Source organism: Calypte anna, chromosome 1, assembly GCF_003957555.1.
Source record: "Calypte anna isolate BGI_N300 chromosome 1, bCalAnn1_v1.p, whole genome shotgun sequence".
In the NCBI taxonomy this organism is placed as follows: Eukaryota; Metazoa; Chordata; class Aves; order Apodiformes; family Trochilidae; genus Calypte; species Calypte anna.
The window spans coordinates 121,268,611-121,287,796 of record NC_044244.1 but is presented as its reverse complement, the minus strand read 5'-3'; the positions used below and the strand labels follow the sequence as shown (position 1 = coordinate 121,287,796).

The window sequence follows — 19,186 nt, the reverse complement described above, 5'->3', positions numbered from 1 at the left end:
GTATCTGATGATTAAAAAGATCTATCAAAGATCATATAAACAGATTTGTGTAAAATACATTTAAGACAGAAGTTCTTTAAAGACCAGCTCACAACTGAGGTGCATTTTTTTAATCTACACAGATATAATTCCCCCTCTTCTTGTCTTGCATGGGCACAGTATAGAAGTTGCAGGTAAGTAACATCACTTCAGAGCCTAAGAGTTCTTAGGAGGGGTGGTAGCACTGGGTGGCATTTTCAAAGTCTTCTACACACCCCTGCAACAGCTCTTAGACAGCAGCGCACCCAGGTATCTGGCAGAAATGCTGCTAGGAATTAACACTGTGAATCACACCTAAGACAGATACTACAGAAATCTTAACCTCCCATCTTGAGTCCTCTCACCTGCATCTAGTTTTGAGGGTATAATTCCCCCTGCTATTAACTAGTACAGGGCACGTGAATTTTACAGCTCCAGCACAAATTTTCTGAAATGTGCTCTATATTGAGTAGGCTCAGTGAAGGGCTTGCCTTTGTTCTTCTGGAAACTAAAGTCAATCAGCAACACAACTTTTAAGCAATCAGCATAAAAGATGTCCACAGAAAGAGATAAGCAATTGGTGTAAGACAAGAGGCACTGTCAATACATTTGGACAGCTTTCAAAATATGCAAAGCCTGCTAATTTACCAGCAAGATTGGACTGACTTATAGTCATACTCAATAGAGAGATTTTATCTGTCATCTTCATTCCCAGAAGTTTACAGGCAAGTCCAGAAACATTTCAGTGCCAGAAAAAAGTGTTGCTGTTCCAGTGCTCAACACTGATTCCCAGGATGAGGACAATCCAAAAATGTTGCTAAAGAGGAACACAAAATCAAGAAATGCATGCAAAGCTTACTTCCTCACTGCTGTTTTTTACAACAGGGGTAGCACTTTATTTTTATGAATGTAAAGGGAAAGATAACAAACAGAAGCCACATAAGTTTACTCAGATGTGATATCAAAACCACTGCAAACCCACCTGAGTAACTTCAGCTACAGCTGCTCCTTTCATGGCATCAGAAGTGGAGGGTGAAGTCGCCTTCTTTCTCTCAGTGCTTCGGGTGGGGGAAGGCTTGTAGGGAGATTTAAGAGGACTAGATGGTGCTACACGAGGACAGATATGGAATACTAAAGAGTTATAGTACAATAGCAAGAGCAAAAGGGAGCACAGACAGGAAGTAAAGGAGAGGAGAAAACATACTTTCATGTTATAATGTTCAAACGTTTGGGGTTTCTTAAAGTTTTTCAAAAGATGACATTATATAACACATCAGTGTGATCCCATGTTTACTAAAAATGTCAACTGAAAAACATTTTATAGGATTTTTAATACTTTTTACAAATATCTCTACAATATCACTCTCTTACTTGTATACATTTTGAATCATCTGACTATGACTGTGATTCTCTTCACTTCTGAAAAGCCCAGCTTCCTTTGCTACTGATTTAAAGAGTAATCAACCAATTCTAGTTGTATGACCTTTGAACAAATACTACAAACCAGGAAACGTTAAAGGGTTTTTTTAAGCCTAAACAAAGGCTCCTAAATACCTCAATTGCTTTTTAAAATAATACTTAAATAAAATTAAAAAACCCCACAAGTCTAAATTTAAACTAAATGCTGCTGTAGGTATTTCAGTCAATGTAATTTGGGGTAGACATCAGATTGAGTGTGACACATGCATTAGAGCTTGCAGAGCAGCTCTTTCTGGGTATTCTTTACTTGCAATATGAACAGGTTTCGGGGTTTTTTAAATGGGATATTTTAATCCTGTTTTTGTTCATATTGCCTTCTAAGATGAAACTTTCACGTACATACAGAACAATCAACAGAGTATATGCTCTATTAATAGGACAGATACTAATAGTAACCACGTGATAACATCTTTCAAGTCTTACTCAGATGAAGTCAAGAAGGATATTGATTTTAGAAAAGCAGTAATTATGCTCAACCATAAAGAAATTAATATTTTTTTTAATTGCAGGCAGACCTATAAAATGACTTATGAAGCATTTTTGTATGCTTTTAAGTTTAAGTGGAGCTTTCTATTCTTTGACTAACTTTCATCAGGTTTCAGAAGTTCAGTGAATATTAAGAAAAATGTTCAGAAACTGTAATACTACTTAAGTATTTTTAAACTGTAAAAAAAAATAAATCCATTATATGCATCCAATAACAGCTGTTTGCCTGAGTATCTTGACTGAGAGTGACATTAATAATGCATTACCCCAGAAAAAAAGAGAGTCCTCATTTCTAACCCTACAGAAAATGCAGGAGCAGAGCAATTTTGACCCAAACACGATGACATCATGTGCACACAACAGCACATGAGCTCTTAAAAAGGAAGAACCCTCTTTCCCCTGTTCAGGAAATGACTTCTACAGAGAGGAGCAGACCACAAATGGGAGATGACCCTCAGCCCTTTTGCTGCCAGTTACTGGCAGTACTGAGTATTGATGCTGTTTGCAACCTGTGGTACAGCCTGATCACCTTGCAAGGAAATGACAAGAGGATGCTGGTTCAGAGAGTTGTTCCCAGAATCAGCACTCCTGGTTCAGCTGAGAGGAAAAAAGAAATCTACAGACCACATTGTACACTTGTCAGACATGCCAGCATGCTACTTTTAAGATCCTGAAGCGAGAGATGAAGCTGCAAGTTTACAAACAAAACAAGTGGGGAAGGACAAAGGAAGTCCCTGTTGATTTCTTCAATATCAAATACAGCACAGAAATTAGCCTCAAAATTTTAAGCAGAATATACTAATATAATTTCAAGTTGTCTTTTATTCAGTCCTAGAAGTAGCTGATCCCTGAGCAGTCAGTAAACTGGAAATTTTCTCATGGGCCAAGTGCTGTATGGCACCATTTCTGCTTCCAACAGATGCTGCTTCTAATGTAGAAACAAGGAAGCAATTCCAGAGCCATTCATTACCAATGTCCCTATGCACTGCAACAAAGTAGTAACACACAAAGTAGGATTACTTTGCAGTTGATTTTTATATGGCTTTGTATTAAAAACACAGATGCAGCACTTGAGCCTATTTTAACCAAGCCATATGAAAATACTGATCATAAAGATGATCAGTCTTACACTGTCAGACCAGTTTTATTCTGAAAAAGTGCTTCCTTTTGCAGATAGACATTTGGGGGTTGGGTTTTTTTTTTTTCAAAGAAGTTAAAAAAAGCTGTTAAACCTTTGCCCTTCTTTCAGCAAACACTGACTAGATAAAGGTTTATAAGGAGGAACTACTCTGGAAGTCACACTTGCCTAAGTACCAGCATGACTGGAAACATTGTTTGTAGATGTTTACAAAATAAGGGTTTATTTACTGTCATTTACAGATAGGAATAATATAATCCCTAATTTTTAGTTTCTTAAAGGTCAATAATTTCTGGAACTAACACCTCCCTATCCACGTTTATGGTTTTTCTTCTAAGCAAATATTTAATTTGTGTATTTACACAGACATATATAAAACTCCACATAGAGTCACACAGTTAAGGGCAAAAAGTAATTTAACTGCAAAGAATTGCAACCCTAGTAAAAATAATTAAGGCTCAGATGGTGTGCTGGGATTTTTGTTCTATGTATTGTTTCAGCATGAAAGAGCTTACATTAATTTATCAAATTAAGCCCCTGAGAGGTGTCACACACTGGCCTAAAAAGTCTCTCTTACATTAACACATTTAGTTTTCCATTGGCTTAGGTTTTAATGATTTTGTTAACTCAATTTTTTAATAGTTTGTTTGGGTTTTTTGAGCTGTTTTTTTGTTTTGTTTTAAAATATGTGACTTTTTAAAAAAGACATTTAGAACAAGACAGAGCAGATGATGTGACTTTCAGGCTTTAAAAGACACTACTTTCAGGTAATTAGTTCATTGTACTATCCCGTAAACCATCATTTGGTTTATAGCACTCAATTTCTTTCAGCACCTATTCAAATGCAACCAAAAGCATACCTTAACGGTTTCAAAGTGAGTAATTCACATTTTTACCTGGATTATTGTACTGCTCAGAAAGCATTAATGTACTCCTGCTTCTGGCTAAGGATGACTGTGTGGGAGTCAGCAGTCGAGAAACAATAAAGTTTTCCATTGGACTAAGATGCATGCGGTGAGCTGAAGGATGGGAGCAAATAAAATTTAAAATGCAAAGAATTAAAACAAAGTGACATGAAAATAACTGAAACAAAATTATGAAATGATTAAATGAAATGAAACAAACAAAAAAATCTTGGCATGTTTAAGATTCAAGCATTTAAAGATAATTTTCATTCCCTGTGAAAAAAACATTTCTAGTTTCTCCATAATTTTAATGTTTTTTTCCCCACCTGCAGGATAAATAAAGTTAAGACCATGTTGCATATTGTACTTAAAGAGAATCATGTTCCATGCTGCAAAATGGTTGCTTTCGTGACTCAGCTTGAAAAAGGTTTGTGTTTTTTCTAGTAGAAAAGGTGAAACATTTGGTATAACAGCACAGCTACACGCTAGTAGCACAACCATACTGGGATTGCATTTAAATTTTGCAGTCTCACTGCATTATGTAAGTCTTATTTATACAATATGCCTGCATTCCTTGCAATCCATAAATATAAGCATCAACTAAGAAATGCATTTATAGATGTTCCTATTACATGCATATATATATAGCAATATCATAATAAGCTTAAAGGTAATGATGAGTCTCCATTAAGCAATTCAGAAATGAAGGAAAATTTACTTTATCTATTAATACTAGAAATAGCCTTCACTGTTGCTTATTTTAGTTAATTTTTTCTCAATTAAGTTTTAAAAAGGGCAGGAGGTTGGTGGAAAAAAAGGTTGGGAGGTGGGTGGAAAGGAGAAAAGACACGCAAAACAAACAAAAAAATCCAAAGAGTTCACAGTGGGGTAAACCCTTCAGTCCTCTCTGTGTGTTTAGTAACCACTAATCCCACAAGATGATCATCTTGGGCTGAGCCTCTGATGAATCAGGGTTTCAGATCAAATTAACAGGCTCTAAAACTCTGGCGACCAGATTGAAGTCTCCCAGGTCGCTCACTGGACACATTTGTGCCCATGGTACACCCCACATCCACGGTCAAGTCACGAGTTTGGTTTGCTTGTTTTTCATTATTTAGCTAGAAGATCACAAGCTGTACAGTTATAAAAAATTGCTGCAGTTGGCACAGGTACTTATTACCCCATTTTTTGGCGTATCAAAAATTGAAAAAGAATCAGTAAAAAAACCCCACAGTGTCTGTCACTGGCCTAGGTTCTCCAACATGGCAGCGGAGCCTTGGGACAGCCTGCAGAACAACTTCATTACATTACTTTAAGCCCCCTCCCCCAGATATCTGGTTTCTTCTGAATAATAGACATAAGCAAGCTACATAGCTACATGGCCAAGAAGTGCTTAAAGCAGAAGGAGAGTTTCTGCTGGTAGGAGACCAGCATATTCACTTGCCTCTGTCAGGGGAATGTGTTATTGCTGCTGTGGAGGCGGAGAGGCGCTTATGGATGGGTGATTCCATTTGCTTTGGCAGATTCATTGTAGAAGCTGAAAGTTTGTCACATGCTGCAGAGAGACGCATTGAAGATATTTGTATTCACATCACAGAGTGGATCAACTCCCAAAATTAACCTCGCGTTTGTACTCCTGACCCTTGCCACTGATCATATCACTTGAATAAAGCATGAGACAAGATCTTTCTGAGTGCTGCCGGACCAGCATTTTATAACACATGCTTTGGGATGCAACTTCTCTGCTTGTGACTTAAATGTCCCAGTTTTACAACACTCAATCCATTATACTGCCACAGGAAAATAATTATTTATCAGGTCTGAATGAGTGAAGCCATTCTGACACAAGGTATTCAGTATCAGCACAAGCAGAAAGTTACCTAAAGAAAATTAACTGCACACATGACACCTCTGAACTCCTCATCTCCATTCCTCCTTCCCTGTAATTTCAGTCTGGAAAAGCTGGGGTAGACCTCAGATATTATTCCATCAGAAAAATGGAATAACCAATACCTGTGCACTCACACTATTAGAACTCACTGGTTTAGTTACTTATCTGGCACCAGTCATGTGACTTTATCTTTTTGTTCTTGAGAATTTTTAAAAGAACCCATATACATATGTACATACAAAAAAGCTTTGGATCGTACCCCAAGTGCTTTCATTCTTCTTCTCAAATACTGTTCAATAAATTTTGTTTGAGCACATTACCTATTTCCTACCTCGCCATTTATTCAACTAAATGACAGAAAAATGTTATTAAGTATTACTACTGTGCATTAGTGTATGTTGATCACTGCATGATGCTCAGAAGCTAAAAGCACAGATGCTTTGTCCCTTAAGTTTGTATTTTATTTCTTTCAAAACCAAAAATATTTTCAGGTAGAGACATATATGCGATGCTAATTCTGCTGCCCCTAAATTACTGCATTCCCTACTGTAACCAGCAAAATGTTGCCTCAGTGAGGTCCGCAAGATTTGCCTTCATGTACTACAGGAAGAAATTAACCATATTTACTTTTTTAATAAAGCTGTTACAATGTTGGTATGCTGCAAAATATTTGCTGTGCATCCAAACCTCTCTGAGAGAAAACTAGTATAAGAATCTGAATTTTTTTTTTCTCATAAATAATAGTACTGAGACTGTAGGCAGAACATTTACTGTGCAATCTGCAGGAGTTATATCCAAGCCTTGCTCATCCTTTAGGGAGTGAGAAGGAAGCTAATTCTTAAAAGCACAGCCTGTGTTATATTTTCAAAATGCCAAGTAGATTTGCAATCAAAATTAGAAAACCTTTATGCAAATCATTCTATATTTTGAAGGACTTCTCTACTTCACAGTCCTCTTATGGGAAAAAATAGAAAGTAATAATAATAATAAAAAGATAATAAAGTGAACAAAAATGATTGACTAAACAAAGCCAGCTACTTGAGTTTGTTAAAAACACCAGCTTGGCCAAAATCAAATTCAGGAGGCTGAAAGTATAGCTTTATATGGCACTCTTTATACCAATTTTGCCTGTTCTTAAAATAATGTAGAAGGCTCTAGAGATGGAAGAAGAGGATTGTTTTGATGAAATACCATCTCCATAACACATTTTGTCTTACTGTACAGCTTAATTTTGTGAGGTTTTAAACAGCACCTGCACCTGTGCATGTCCACTAGAACTGTCAAGTATATGCTTACTTGTATTTACACACACACACAGAGCACCCCAGAGAATTAACAGAGATGAGAATCTGAGCAGTAGAACCTAGTGAGAAAACCACGAAATGCCTCTACTGTGCTGGAATGTGAGGCATGCACTGCTCCACCATGGCAAAATTAAAAGGAAATTAAAAAGACATTCTGTCCACACCACAAAGGGTAATGCTGTTGAGTACCAGACTGAAATAATAATAAAACAGTGGTTAGGAAGGACAAGATCAGTGGATGGGTTACAGTGATTAGAACAGTTACAAACAAGACACAGTGGAACTGTGATTCTCTGAAATACCATTGAAGGAATCAGCAGGAGCAGTAGAGGTCACAGGGTCTGGAGGAAGGGTGTTGGCAGCTAAACCTAGAACAGGGGGTGGGGTATTTTCTGATTCACCTACACAGCAGAGAAATCAGAGCAAAAAGAGGTGAAAGGAATTACCGAGTAAATTGGGGGAGGTGGAATCAAGCACAAACTCCATTATAAATACTAACTAGTTTCTTTCTCAAAATAGAAAACACTACTTTTACTATAATACATAATTTCCTGGCTTTTTTGATGGCAAACCATGAAAACTATGATGTGAAACAGTTTGCCTTTTAGGAGTTTAGGTATATTTAGACACTTTTTAAAAAAGAGTAACTGTCATATTTCATCATCACCCGAACATGGGTATTTTTCCCCATCAGTTTCAAACATGACAAATTTAAACAAATTATCTGATTTACAACAGAAAACATGCATCTTTCTGAAATATAAAAGCAGTACATGACTGATCATGCAATAAAAGAATTTATTTTGAAGCCAAACCAAAAAGAGCAGCAACTAAAAGTATGTGGGAGAAAAAAACCAAAACCTAATTGAAACTGCACATGCTGCATAGTTATCTAGAAATTCTCATCAGGTTTTTAGAAGAACCAAACAAAAATAAATCATCTTTTGCAAGGCTTAGACAGCACTCAAGTCCTTCGGTGAATATTTTATTTGCTAGCTACATGAGTGCGAAGACAATGTGAGGGAAGAGAATAAGGTAATGAAAAATCTTATACAGCGAGTATAAATTTTAATTTTAGTATTTAGCATCCTTCAAAAAGATTCTGGTTACTCTATTAAAATGATTTACATCCCTCAAGTTAGGAGTGACCTTTCTCCCCAGAAAGTATTAGAGAAAGCAAGGCTGGCAAGCAATTACAAAGCATTTATTCACGCCCCGAGGCAGTGGCCCCTACAGTACCACCCTAACTATAAAATGCATCATCCTTACTATCTCCACAACCTCATGCATTTTGCACTTCAAGATCTGCAATGCAGGCAGCCTGTTTCACTTACCATCTCTCCCTCCTGAGCCTGCAGCCAGTGCTCCTCCCCAAGACCATCGCTTCTGCTTCTGTTCCAGCTGCTGGCTGCGTTCAAGGGACCGGCGCATCATGGCTTCTAAACGTTCCTGGTTGTAGTGGTACAAAACCAGGAGCAAAATCTGAATCACTTCTTTGGAGAGCTTTTTTTTCCCCCCCTCCTTCTGAAACCAGGCTAAAAATACACAGTTCCCCTGTTGCTCCATGCAAGATGATCACAGAGCTTGCTTGCAATAGAAGAAAAAGGAGTGAATAAAGAAGGTATCAGCATGCTACCTACCTCCAGATATGTGTATCCTTTGTCTGCAAGCCACTGAGGTCACTACAGAGGCCTAAGTAAATAACACAGGTTGCATCACTGCCTAGCATCTGCTCCTGCTGGTGAGGCTGCTGCTGTGCTCTGGACTTAATTTGTATCAGAATAATGCTCGATAAGCATTAACTCCTTCTTGTCTATGCAGACCTCAGGATTTTTCTCCATCCCTTTCTGAGCACTGCTAAAATGCTGCAATGCTAGTGGCTCCTCCTAGCCACGCAGATAAATGATCACTTCAAACCCAAAGTAGGTTACTTTGCAGGATGTCTAATTTATTTATTTAATTTTACAAACACTCCCTCCTTTCTTTCACTACGTCCTTTACAGTCTAGACTTTAAAGAGCTTCTGATTTTTTTTTCCTCCTCCTGTGCGATTTTTTTAGTGCATGCCCAGATCATGCTGTTTTGAGATTTTTTTTTTCCATCCACCCCCACATTTTCTCTGTGGCTTGATGAGTTAGTATTTTCAGATGTGGAAGAACAAGAAGGAGATTTCATTACCCCCCCAAATCCTGTTCTATCTTTAACTACACCTTATTTCCTCTCCAATACCTCCTCCCTCTTACTCAAAGATCTCCACTCAGTTTTGTTCCTAACTACTCCCTCTGGTAGTTTCTCAGTGGTTCATTGTTGTGGAAATGATTTCTGCACCTTTTCTTTTTTTCCTTTCAAGCAGTTCTTCCCCACCCATCATTTCATCACCTAGCACCCTCTTCCTTTCCTCCTCCAAGTGTCCCATACACAACTGGCAACTTCTTTACCCTGACATTTCAGCAGCCCAACACCTACTGTGAAAGATGAGTCAACTCCTGCTGCCTCCAGCTCCTGCCTTTAAGGGATTTTAGCCCTTTGATCCTATTACTATTTTTGGTCCTACTTGCTACTTCTCACCATGTCTTTCTGGTCTAGTACAAAACTCCTACTCCATCCACTTCAAACTCTTGATCCTGCAGGTTTCTATGATTTCATCATATCCCCTTTAATTTATGTAAATCCCCTGCTCTGTCTGCAATACCTTTTAATAGCTCAGATCAACCGTGCAGAAAGCCTCCCCTGCATCTTTGCCAGATTGCTTTCTCTCACTGATTCATGACTTTGGTCAAGGCTTCCTATTCCCCTTCCAAAAAATTTCAGTCTCAGTTCTACTATGTCTCCTTTAGTCTCTGCACTGATGTTGAGCCTGCTGTCTCTCATGAAGCTTCTTCAGCAGATCAGAACCTAACGTCAGGCACCTCAAGTAACTACTATGCCTGGAACTTCTATGCACATACCTGCAAACTGTGTATTACCTTCCTGGGGCTCTATGTATGGTCATTGGCTTTCTACAACACCAGATGCTCTCTCCTCACCTTCTGGTTATCTGCAATACACTTTTGTCTCTTCCACATCTTAAAAGATTCTCTTCTCTACCGTGACTTCCAGTAATTTATTTCTGACCTCATTTTTCCACCTCATCCAACTCTGCTACCAATTAGCAAGCCACTGCCTTTAAGCTCTCTTAATTTTATTACAAATCACTTGTACCATACAAAATTCCATTATTCCGCTCTATGCTGAGCATGAAAAAAGGCAATTCTCACATAAGCTTTCCATCATTATCAGCTCTCCTGTCCCTGTTACCTTTTGGCCAGGAGACATACCCTGCTGTTACAATTTCTGTCATCTCTTCGAAGATCATCTTTTGGTCATGTGTTTTGAGCTCTCATTTAATTTCTGTCTCCCTTCCGTGTCTTTCACTCACGGTCTATCAGGTAACATCATTCAAAGACCACTGAAAGCAGGCAACTGCTTCCCTGCCCTCTCTCCCCCTTTTTTACCCCTGCTTCTGGCTTGTCAGTGTCATCAGTGCCCAGGCAGGCATAAAAGTGCTCTCTTTGCCTTTTTCCTCTTCCTTTTTCTCCCTTGCAGAGCAAATGCATGAAGTACTGCACAGCTGAAGCTCAGCACAGAAAACCCTTATAGTCTTGAATATCCTATCACTTCTTATCCATACTTCAGGCATGAAAAGAAAGCAACCTTCCAGTTTCTGAATACAAAGTTAGTCCCTTCTACTTAGTTTGCTATAGTCCTTTCTTCTTTCATGCAGTTTTCTAAAACCACAGGTCTAAAACCTGTGGGTGCCAGCTTTGCATTTAAAGTTCACATTTCTTGCCCTTAACTTACCTTACCTGTCCTTAACTTCCAACTTCTCAACATGAATTTAATGCTGAGTCCTTTTTCTGTACTTATTCTCTTCCAAATCTCACCTCCTATTTCATCACCAGCTCTTCTCTGTAATCTGCTTCTTTTCATTCCATGTCTTGCCCCAATATCTCTTTCTACCCCTGCTCTTTACAAAGGAAAATTACCCTCCCATTTATTTCTCATTAAAGGATACAGAATCTTTCTTTCTTTCTTCCCATATCTATGAAATTTGTTATATGTTAATACAAAAAGATGGAAGTCAAGTTTCAATTATCCAGGTTATTTATGTTTGGGTTTTTTGTGTTTATTTTTTTTTTAGATGTTGCTTGGAGCAAGGATCAGCAATGATCTCTAGTTAGCCACAGAATACACTGATATCACCTACTATGAAAGCACTGCTTTATGAATAAAATGTATTATGAAATATATGGAATACATTAAAGCAATTAAATTATTTTTCATACATATTTGAAAGCCAGTACTACCTACAATCTGAGAGTGAAATCTTCAATTATGTGATGTGGAGAGGATCATTCATTTTCATTTGCAAAGAGCCTTTCATTAAAGCACATTACAGACCATAATTAGTAAACCTCATGAAACTCTACAGATATAAATTAGATAAAGAACAGGATGAAGGCTATTTTTCACAAAGAAAGGATAGTTATTTTTAAAACAATTTAGGTTAGCACAAAACTAAAAAGCCAAAGAAAAGAATAAGACACATGGAAGCATGGCATAAACAGTTTGCAGGTTAATAATTTGGCCTGTGATGAAACCTCAACAAGACAAAGCATTCTTTCATCAGCAAAAAATGTGAAAAACCCTTCCCTTCTATTGTATAGATGAAGCACCTTCTTAAAAATGTATCAAACTATCCACATGATTTTCATTTGGGAACTCTAACAGCTATAGACAGAGGAAATAATCTGTACACTGAAGATACAGTGAGCTCCATAAAAAACTATAAAATACAAGCCTTGTATGTAGGTTAACTTAGGAATGAGCAAAACCATAAGAAGAGAGCCATCTACTGCTAGTATCTGAAATATTCATGTTACTTTCCAAAATAGCTATTCATCCAGGGTTTCCTCAGACTAGAGCAATACAACAAATATTTGCACTGTCTGAAATTAAAAAAAAAAAAAAAAAATTACCAACACAAAAACTAAGAGTGAGAATACAAGCAATTTGACTAAAGCAGTTTCATTTTCTCTATGTAAAATGAGACAGATGTGAAAACAAGGAAAAAAATTCATTTTACAAATATTATGACTTAAAATAATTTGTTCAAACCATTCAAAGCCAATCTGCCTTTTACCTAAAATACAAACATCTAAGAGAGCCCAAACCCCCTTTCTCTTCACTTCACAGCACTGCATGCAAGTAGCTCACTGTTTCCCGTTATTATCAGTTAGCTTTGTGAATGGCCAAGAGATGTTTAGAAAGTGGTTATTATTTCCATATATTGTAATTCAAAAGTAGTTAACTTTGAATTATAATATAGTAAGTAATTAATGATGTAACATCTTGAGAGTTTTTCACTATCTTGTATTTAAGTACACACTTTTTACAAATGTAACAATTAGTGCATGTGCACTGAAACCATCTCTCCAATGGGACAGGATATTCTTTTCTATTTAGCAGTTGTTACACCATCTTTCAAGTCTGGGTGCTGGATTAAATTTGATGCTGTCAATCAGTAGTGGTTCATTTAAACATTAGTATATCAGTAGGATCAGTACTAATTTTATCAATTTCCTTTTTAACAAAATCCAGTGGGTTTATTACAAACAGAGCATTGACTAAGATGGATGTTATTGCTCTTATTCACACTAGCACCCTTGATAAGGCCCATGCAAGTGATGTTCATATTGTCTAAGGGAATCCAAGAGAAGAAAAACACAGCTTCTATGGAGACTTCCTCATAGCCTAGGAACAAAGATATTAATTTGCAAGGTGTTTTCAAGTTCAAGATGGGGAAAGGGAACCTAAACAAGAACTAGCTTTCATTTTATCCAGTTCCAGAAGCCACTTGCTACTTAGTATTAAAAGCAACTCTTTTAATAGCTTCTGTTGAACAAAAACATGCTTCTTTGCTCAAGGCTCAAGAACTGCTTTTGTTAAAAGAAGTGGGCAGTTTTAAAAGCAACATGGAGGGAAAGGCAATAATACTGAAGACCTCTACAGGTAAGACAGTTGCAGTCAATGTAGACAGGACAATTTCCAAATTTCCAATCCAAATTCTGAGGACAAGGTTTTGGATGTTTTTGTACTTGTCACTTTCCCTTACAACACCCATAAAGGAGATCAATTTTGCTTAACTGCAAAAGGTTATCACAGCAGGAAATCCTAGGGAAGGAGCATGTCAGGTCAATGTTGTTACCACAGAAACAGAAGAGACCTGCTACCCTCTAATTGTTTATTGCCATTTTTCTTACCAAAATCTGAAACAAAACACATGACAAAATATTTTAAAATTAATTCTCAGATATTATGCAAAAGCCACAACTAGTATATCACAGTTGAAAAAGGAGTGGCAGGATATAATCTCCTCTCTCTAGCAAAGATATTTTGATCAAAAGATGGGGGGCAGAAAAAAAAAAAAAGGAAGGTTAATAACTGTGGATTTCTAGAGCATTTTTATCTAGGAACTAGAGAAATATCTTCTTTTGGCCTTTTTATTTTTTTTTAAAACCACTGCTGTCTTTTCCAAAACTCATTAATTGTTCATCAGTTGCAGTGCTATGTTTTCTACAGGATGTCACATGGAGAGAGAGACACACACACAGACACACACAGACACACACACACTGCCTTCTGAGATCTGCATCAGAAATTGGACTCACTAGAGCAAAAAAGAATTTTGAATGATCTCAGCATGAGAGAAGAAGAGAGGAAGGGCATGAAAATGCTTCAAAAGTGATATGATTAACCCTGTTCTGTACTAGGGCTGTAATTTAGCTTGTATTCTTCACTAAGGAAAAATTTCTGATTTTATGTCACTGAGGAAAACAAAACAACACATTTTCATAAATTTATTTGAATTTCACAAAGAGTAAACAAAAAATTTTCCCTTTTATGGAACCACCTTCTAGAAAGCTGGTGTTTTATTGTCTGACAGTCAGAGTCCCAGATATGTTAGCATAAATAAATGACTATTCCATGAGGTCAGACAAAAATCAAAAGACAAAAAAAAGCTCTGGAAAGTGTTTTTGATGTATAAACAGTAGTAGAGTGGTGATGTCTGTTTGCAGTTCCAAAGCAATGCCCTACACATCTCAGGGTGGGGAAAAAAAACCCAAACCAACACAAAGATTCCTATTTAATGCATGTCAATATTCAGCTATGCTTACTGCTACCATACAGAGTCACTCTGCTGTGTATCTCCCAATGGACCTTACCTCCTCCTCTTTAAGCTTTTGTCTCCTCTTTTCTTCCACAGCTGCTCTCTTCTGCTCCTCTCTCTGCCTCTGTTCCTCCAGTCTTCTCCATCGCTCCTCTATTTGCTTTTCATATTGAAGTTTTGCTCTTCTCTCCTTCTCGAGTATCTGCTGCTCCCTAGCAGCTGAAGCAGATAAAAAGGTGCATCTTGCTTTATGCTAATCTTCTGCTTTAACATTAGTTGATAAAATTACTTGAAAAATATTAAAATAAAAAATAAAAGTACACAGGGTTTTAGTCCACTAAGATAAAAAATACAGTGCACAGAAATGCCAGAATGATTAGTAAATACAAGTGATTTTCTCAGTAAAGAAATAGGGAGGCCCTTTGCACACAGAATCTCAACTCTTTTTTTGTTTATATTTCAAAAACCTCTGCAGCTTAAAGCCAAATTCATTTTTCAGATATAACAAATGTGAATCAGTTATACATGTTGAAGCAAAAGCCCTTGAAATGTCTTTAAGGCTGTGCTTTTCATGAGTGGGCTGCCTTCGAATTAAATACATGAAAACATATGCTACGTTTTCTATAGAGCTTTGAAAATACACCAATCTGTTGATAATGTGGTCCTACATTATTATCCACTTCTGTCTGCCTGTAAAAAAAAAATACTTCTTTTATTAATGGTTTGCCCAGTTGTTTATTCCAACTGGAGTCATAACCTTCTTGAGACATGAAGCTGTTGTTACAGAACTTCAGACTGCAACATTACATACAGGACTGTTGCTTCAGATTTATATAGGAGAAGAAGTAGTAGCAGTTAATGTGACAAATCATGACTTTTCATGCAAGTGTATTCCATAAAGAGGCAGGGAAGAGGAATTCAGTAAGCATGCCTACAAGCCTGTAATTTCACATACCAACACATACACAGTCGATATCAAAGAAGGAATATTCTCAGTTGCCAGGCTAAGAACTTGAAAGTTAGGGAAAATCAGAATTAACACTGTTTATACAAGAGCTAATCCTTCATCTTGCTCACTTTATTCAGCATCAGTCTGCTTTTTCAGTTCCTGTTTCCTTGTGCAGCAAAGTTTTGCACTTTTAACTCTTTCTCAGTATCTTCCCATCTGTCCTAGGTTCTTGCCCCAGCCATTTCAATTCCTTCTTTTCAGATCAGCCTCTTCTCCCTCAGCTCCTGTTCCCAGGCTCTTTAACCACAGCTGCTACCTTCAGCCCCTCAGCCTCACTCCACTCCCACACCCTTTGTTCAAAGCCAGAGTCCCCACAACAGATCCCTTTCCAGCAGTTGCATTTCTCTCCCTCAATACTGAATCCTCCTAAAACACTTCTTCCCCACATCCAACCTGCTTTACGGAATACCTTCTACCTTACTCTTATTAGAAATACAGGTAATGGTGTTTTTTCCTCTTTTGTCTTCTGAGAACTCAGTGTTCCTTACCCCACAGGGCACTATGAGAGGGGTGTCAGTGCTGCAGGTAAGCCTGGACTTGTACATGTAAAGAATCAGAATTTTCAGCAGATAAAGAGTTACCTCAGAGAGACTGAAAACAAGTGACAAGTAGCTAATTGTTCATAAGTACTAGCAATGTCAGGTGGAACAGGTGAAAACAGCATGTTGGAGTTGATAAAAAAAAAATAAAGTGAGGTGTCTAGAGCCTGGGTTAAGATTACCTTCAGAGTAAGCAGGTGAAACCTTCGGCTGATTCTGAACAGAGAAGGAAACCATTCTGTCATCATGGGCATACATACAATTCTTGTTCTGTAATTTAGGGATACTACACCACTGATTAATGAACTTTGGCTTTGGTGAAAAGGTTATCCCAGATTGCTGCCAAGTGCCTGCTGGCTGCACAAGGATCTGTCTTCCAGGGGAACTCATGGCTTTTTTTCTGAACTTCTAAAATAGAACTTTGCCACAGAGAAACTGAGCAAAACCCAGAGCTCCCCACTCTAGAAATGGTTTTAACAATAAAAAAGTGTGTTTCTGGAAGGCATGTATGGTGTCTGGAGACAAAAACTGCAGCCAACACTTTCCAGATCCCTTGGGCCAATCACTCTCAGATTTTCCAGCTTTTACTTTCTCTCCCATCTCCTCTTCTGCTTTTAATCCAAGTCCTTTCCAATCTACTTGTCATGTCATTTTCTCAGGAACCAGCAAAGAATTGATAATCAAGAAGACAGAAGAGTTAGTCTGGACTAAGTATTACTGGAAGAGATGCAAGCTACAACTCAAGCTGGTGAATGCCCCATACAGACACACTCTGGGGAAATTTAGTACTAAACACTAGTAGATTTTCACATGAACTACCAAAAGGAATCATTCTCACCAAGCCCACAGTAATAAAAAATGTAAATTTACTGGTCTCAGGCCACAGGTTTTGTCAAAGAATGGGCAACAGTTTGTTTGTGTATTGCTAACCTGTGATTCTTTTCAGAGGTGTCCATACTGGCTTAGCTGAAGTTTCCTCAAAATATACAAAATCATTGTATACTAACAATTCCTTCTGATAGGTACTGTCAGACTTTTAATATATATATATTCATATATATATGTAAGCCCCCAAACCAATGTTGAACAGTTAGTTTTGATCATATATATTAACTGTGTATACACACATCCCATATATGTGTGTGTGTGTGTGTGTGTGTGTGTGTGTGTGTGTGTGTGTGTTAAAAAGATTTCCTGAATATTATCCTGGAGGTATTAGTAGATAAAAAACATATGACTACTCTAAAGTATCTCTGAAACAAATGCTTATGTTATTCAGGAAATTAATTCATAATTTTTCTCATTCTCTTGAAAGACTGACCATTTTAAAACTTATGGAAAAGTATCTGATATATGCTATACCTAAAAACTCCATTAAACTTATACGGAGTTTAATAAGATGAGTAAATCTTATAAAACTAAAATTGAGGCTGTTTCACAAAATCATCTTCCATATTATCCTGAGGATTATTAAGGCTTATTTAGTATTTTTACAAATCAGAACATTAACAGTCAAAATCTTGCATTTAATCTGTATTAAAAAAGAAGTCAGCTTGCAGCTGCAGAATATTATATGCTTGACTGGAAATCAAAGAACACATAGATTTATTTTTTATAATTTAATTTAAAACAGTCACATAAGTGGTAAAGACAAGGAACAGACTAATTCACAATGTTTAAAATTCAGAACAGGAAAAAAATCCTATGAACACATATACACAAATAATACATACACCTGCCATCTTACCAAGGTATTTCTCCCTTTCTTCTCTTCTCTCCTTTGCCAGTCTTTGCCTCTCGTCAGTTTTCAGAAATCCATCAATGGCTGCAGTCAGAGACAAAGGGGAATAAAAAGTGTTGGTAAAATCAAAGAAGCATCCAAAAGAACTAAAAAAAACAATCCACCAATAATAAATCATATCAACTGCATTTAACAACTCCACCAACTAAAGCACTGTTACACTTGAATGTGAGCAGGTTAAAATGCTGGGATTTGAGTATATCTTGAGCACAGTCTCCCACCTGCTGCCAAACTCCACACATAGCTCCTCTGTGCAAATGCCTGGTTCCTCTTCTCAGAGCAAAGTAGCATGCTGCTAGTGGTTGTTCCAAAACTTAAAACTTTCTTGGGAAAAGCCTCAAGGATACAATTAACATGCATCCACCTTTGTTAATAACAAATAATAACTTTTTTTAAAGTTTTTTGCTAGAAAAAAGAGAAAGGTAGTTCAAGAAACCATGAAAAGCAGTGTGCAGCTCTCCTACAGTGTAATGCTACGTGGAGTCTCATATATATGGCTTAGCACAGCCCCACAGCTTCCTTGCCCACAGGAATCCACCAGCACCAGCCCATTTCAACAGCCATAAATTAGCCCTGGACGGGACTAAGGAGGCAGCAGCCCTCCTGCCCTCTTTTCCAGGTAGGAAACACTTTGTTTCCTTCTAGAGTTGGCTTCTATGAGCATGTTAGTGGTTTGGGAGGAGACTGCCTGAGAACGTTTTGGACCTGGATGCAGACACCCCAGCTCTTTGTGCAGCAAGGGACATCAAAAAGCCCAATTTTAGAAGGCAGAAAGGCAGAGCATGACACACAAGGTGCCTCTGGGTCGCCTGCCTGCATGCTCTGGAATGAGCAGACAGATGGACCTTAGATGGACCTTCTACAATACCATGGGTATGCTCAGGAGCTAGTGACTTGACAGACCAGCTGGTATCCAGATGGTATCCTTTTAAAACACCTGTCAGGACCTCCTCCTTTCTCTGTTTTCAGGCTCTCCTGGAGTCTTAGTGGGGCTGCAGTGCAAACAGGCACAGTGTCTCACAGCACCGTTTTCATCTTTTGCAATTATTATTTGGACTCCCTACTGAGTTATTGAATTATAATTAAGACCCCTTCATTGATTTTATAAGACAAATACAAGTTACTCTAGACTGTAAGTCCAACTCTCTTCCTGAAATTTCACACTTGCGGGCTCCTCATGGCAAGTTCCTTCCTGTAAAATGCACTGTTCTGCAGGAAGGCTGAAAACAAGCCTTGGTGATCTCTTGTGACTGGTGGAAAAACTTAGGTCTCAGCTGTCCCCCATGAGGACAACAGCTTGCTTTTTTCTCCAAGCAGCACCTTGAAACACCATCTCTAATCCTCCTCTGCACAGAGAGATGACAGCTACCTGATGGCAGCCAGGCCTCTGGAAAATCGAGATTACAG

At 37.8% G+C, this 19,186-nt stretch overlaps 1 protein-coding gene across 4 annotated transcripts in view; it reads right to left on the bottom strand.

Moving 5' to 3' along the window:
- MAP7D2 (MAP7 domain containing 2) overlaps positions 1–19,186 on the bottom strand; it is an 82,691-nt gene that overhangs the window by 16,584 nt on the left and 46,921 nt on the right. For 2 of the 4 annotated variants that reach the window (XM_030469150.1, XM_030469152.1), the window contains exons 2-8: positions 17,726–17,803; positions 14,486–14,649; positions 8,556–8,670; positions 7,524–7,622; positions 5,471–5,581; positions 4,018–4,140; positions 1,001–1,149 (exon numbers count right to left, since the gene is read on the bottom strand). In XM_030469150.1, coding sequence (XP_030325010.1) covers positions 1,001–1,149; positions 4,018–4,140; positions 5,471–5,581; positions 7,524–7,622; positions 8,556–8,670; positions 14,486–14,649; positions 17,726–17,803 — 839 coding nt within the window. The remainder of the gene's footprint in view (positions 1–1,000; positions 1,150–4,017; positions 4,141–5,470; positions 5,582–7,523; positions 7,623–8,555; positions 8,671–14,485; positions 14,650–17,725; positions 17,804–19,186) is intronic. The other 2 variants (XM_030469151.1, XM_030469153.1) reach the window with 2 other exon arrangements.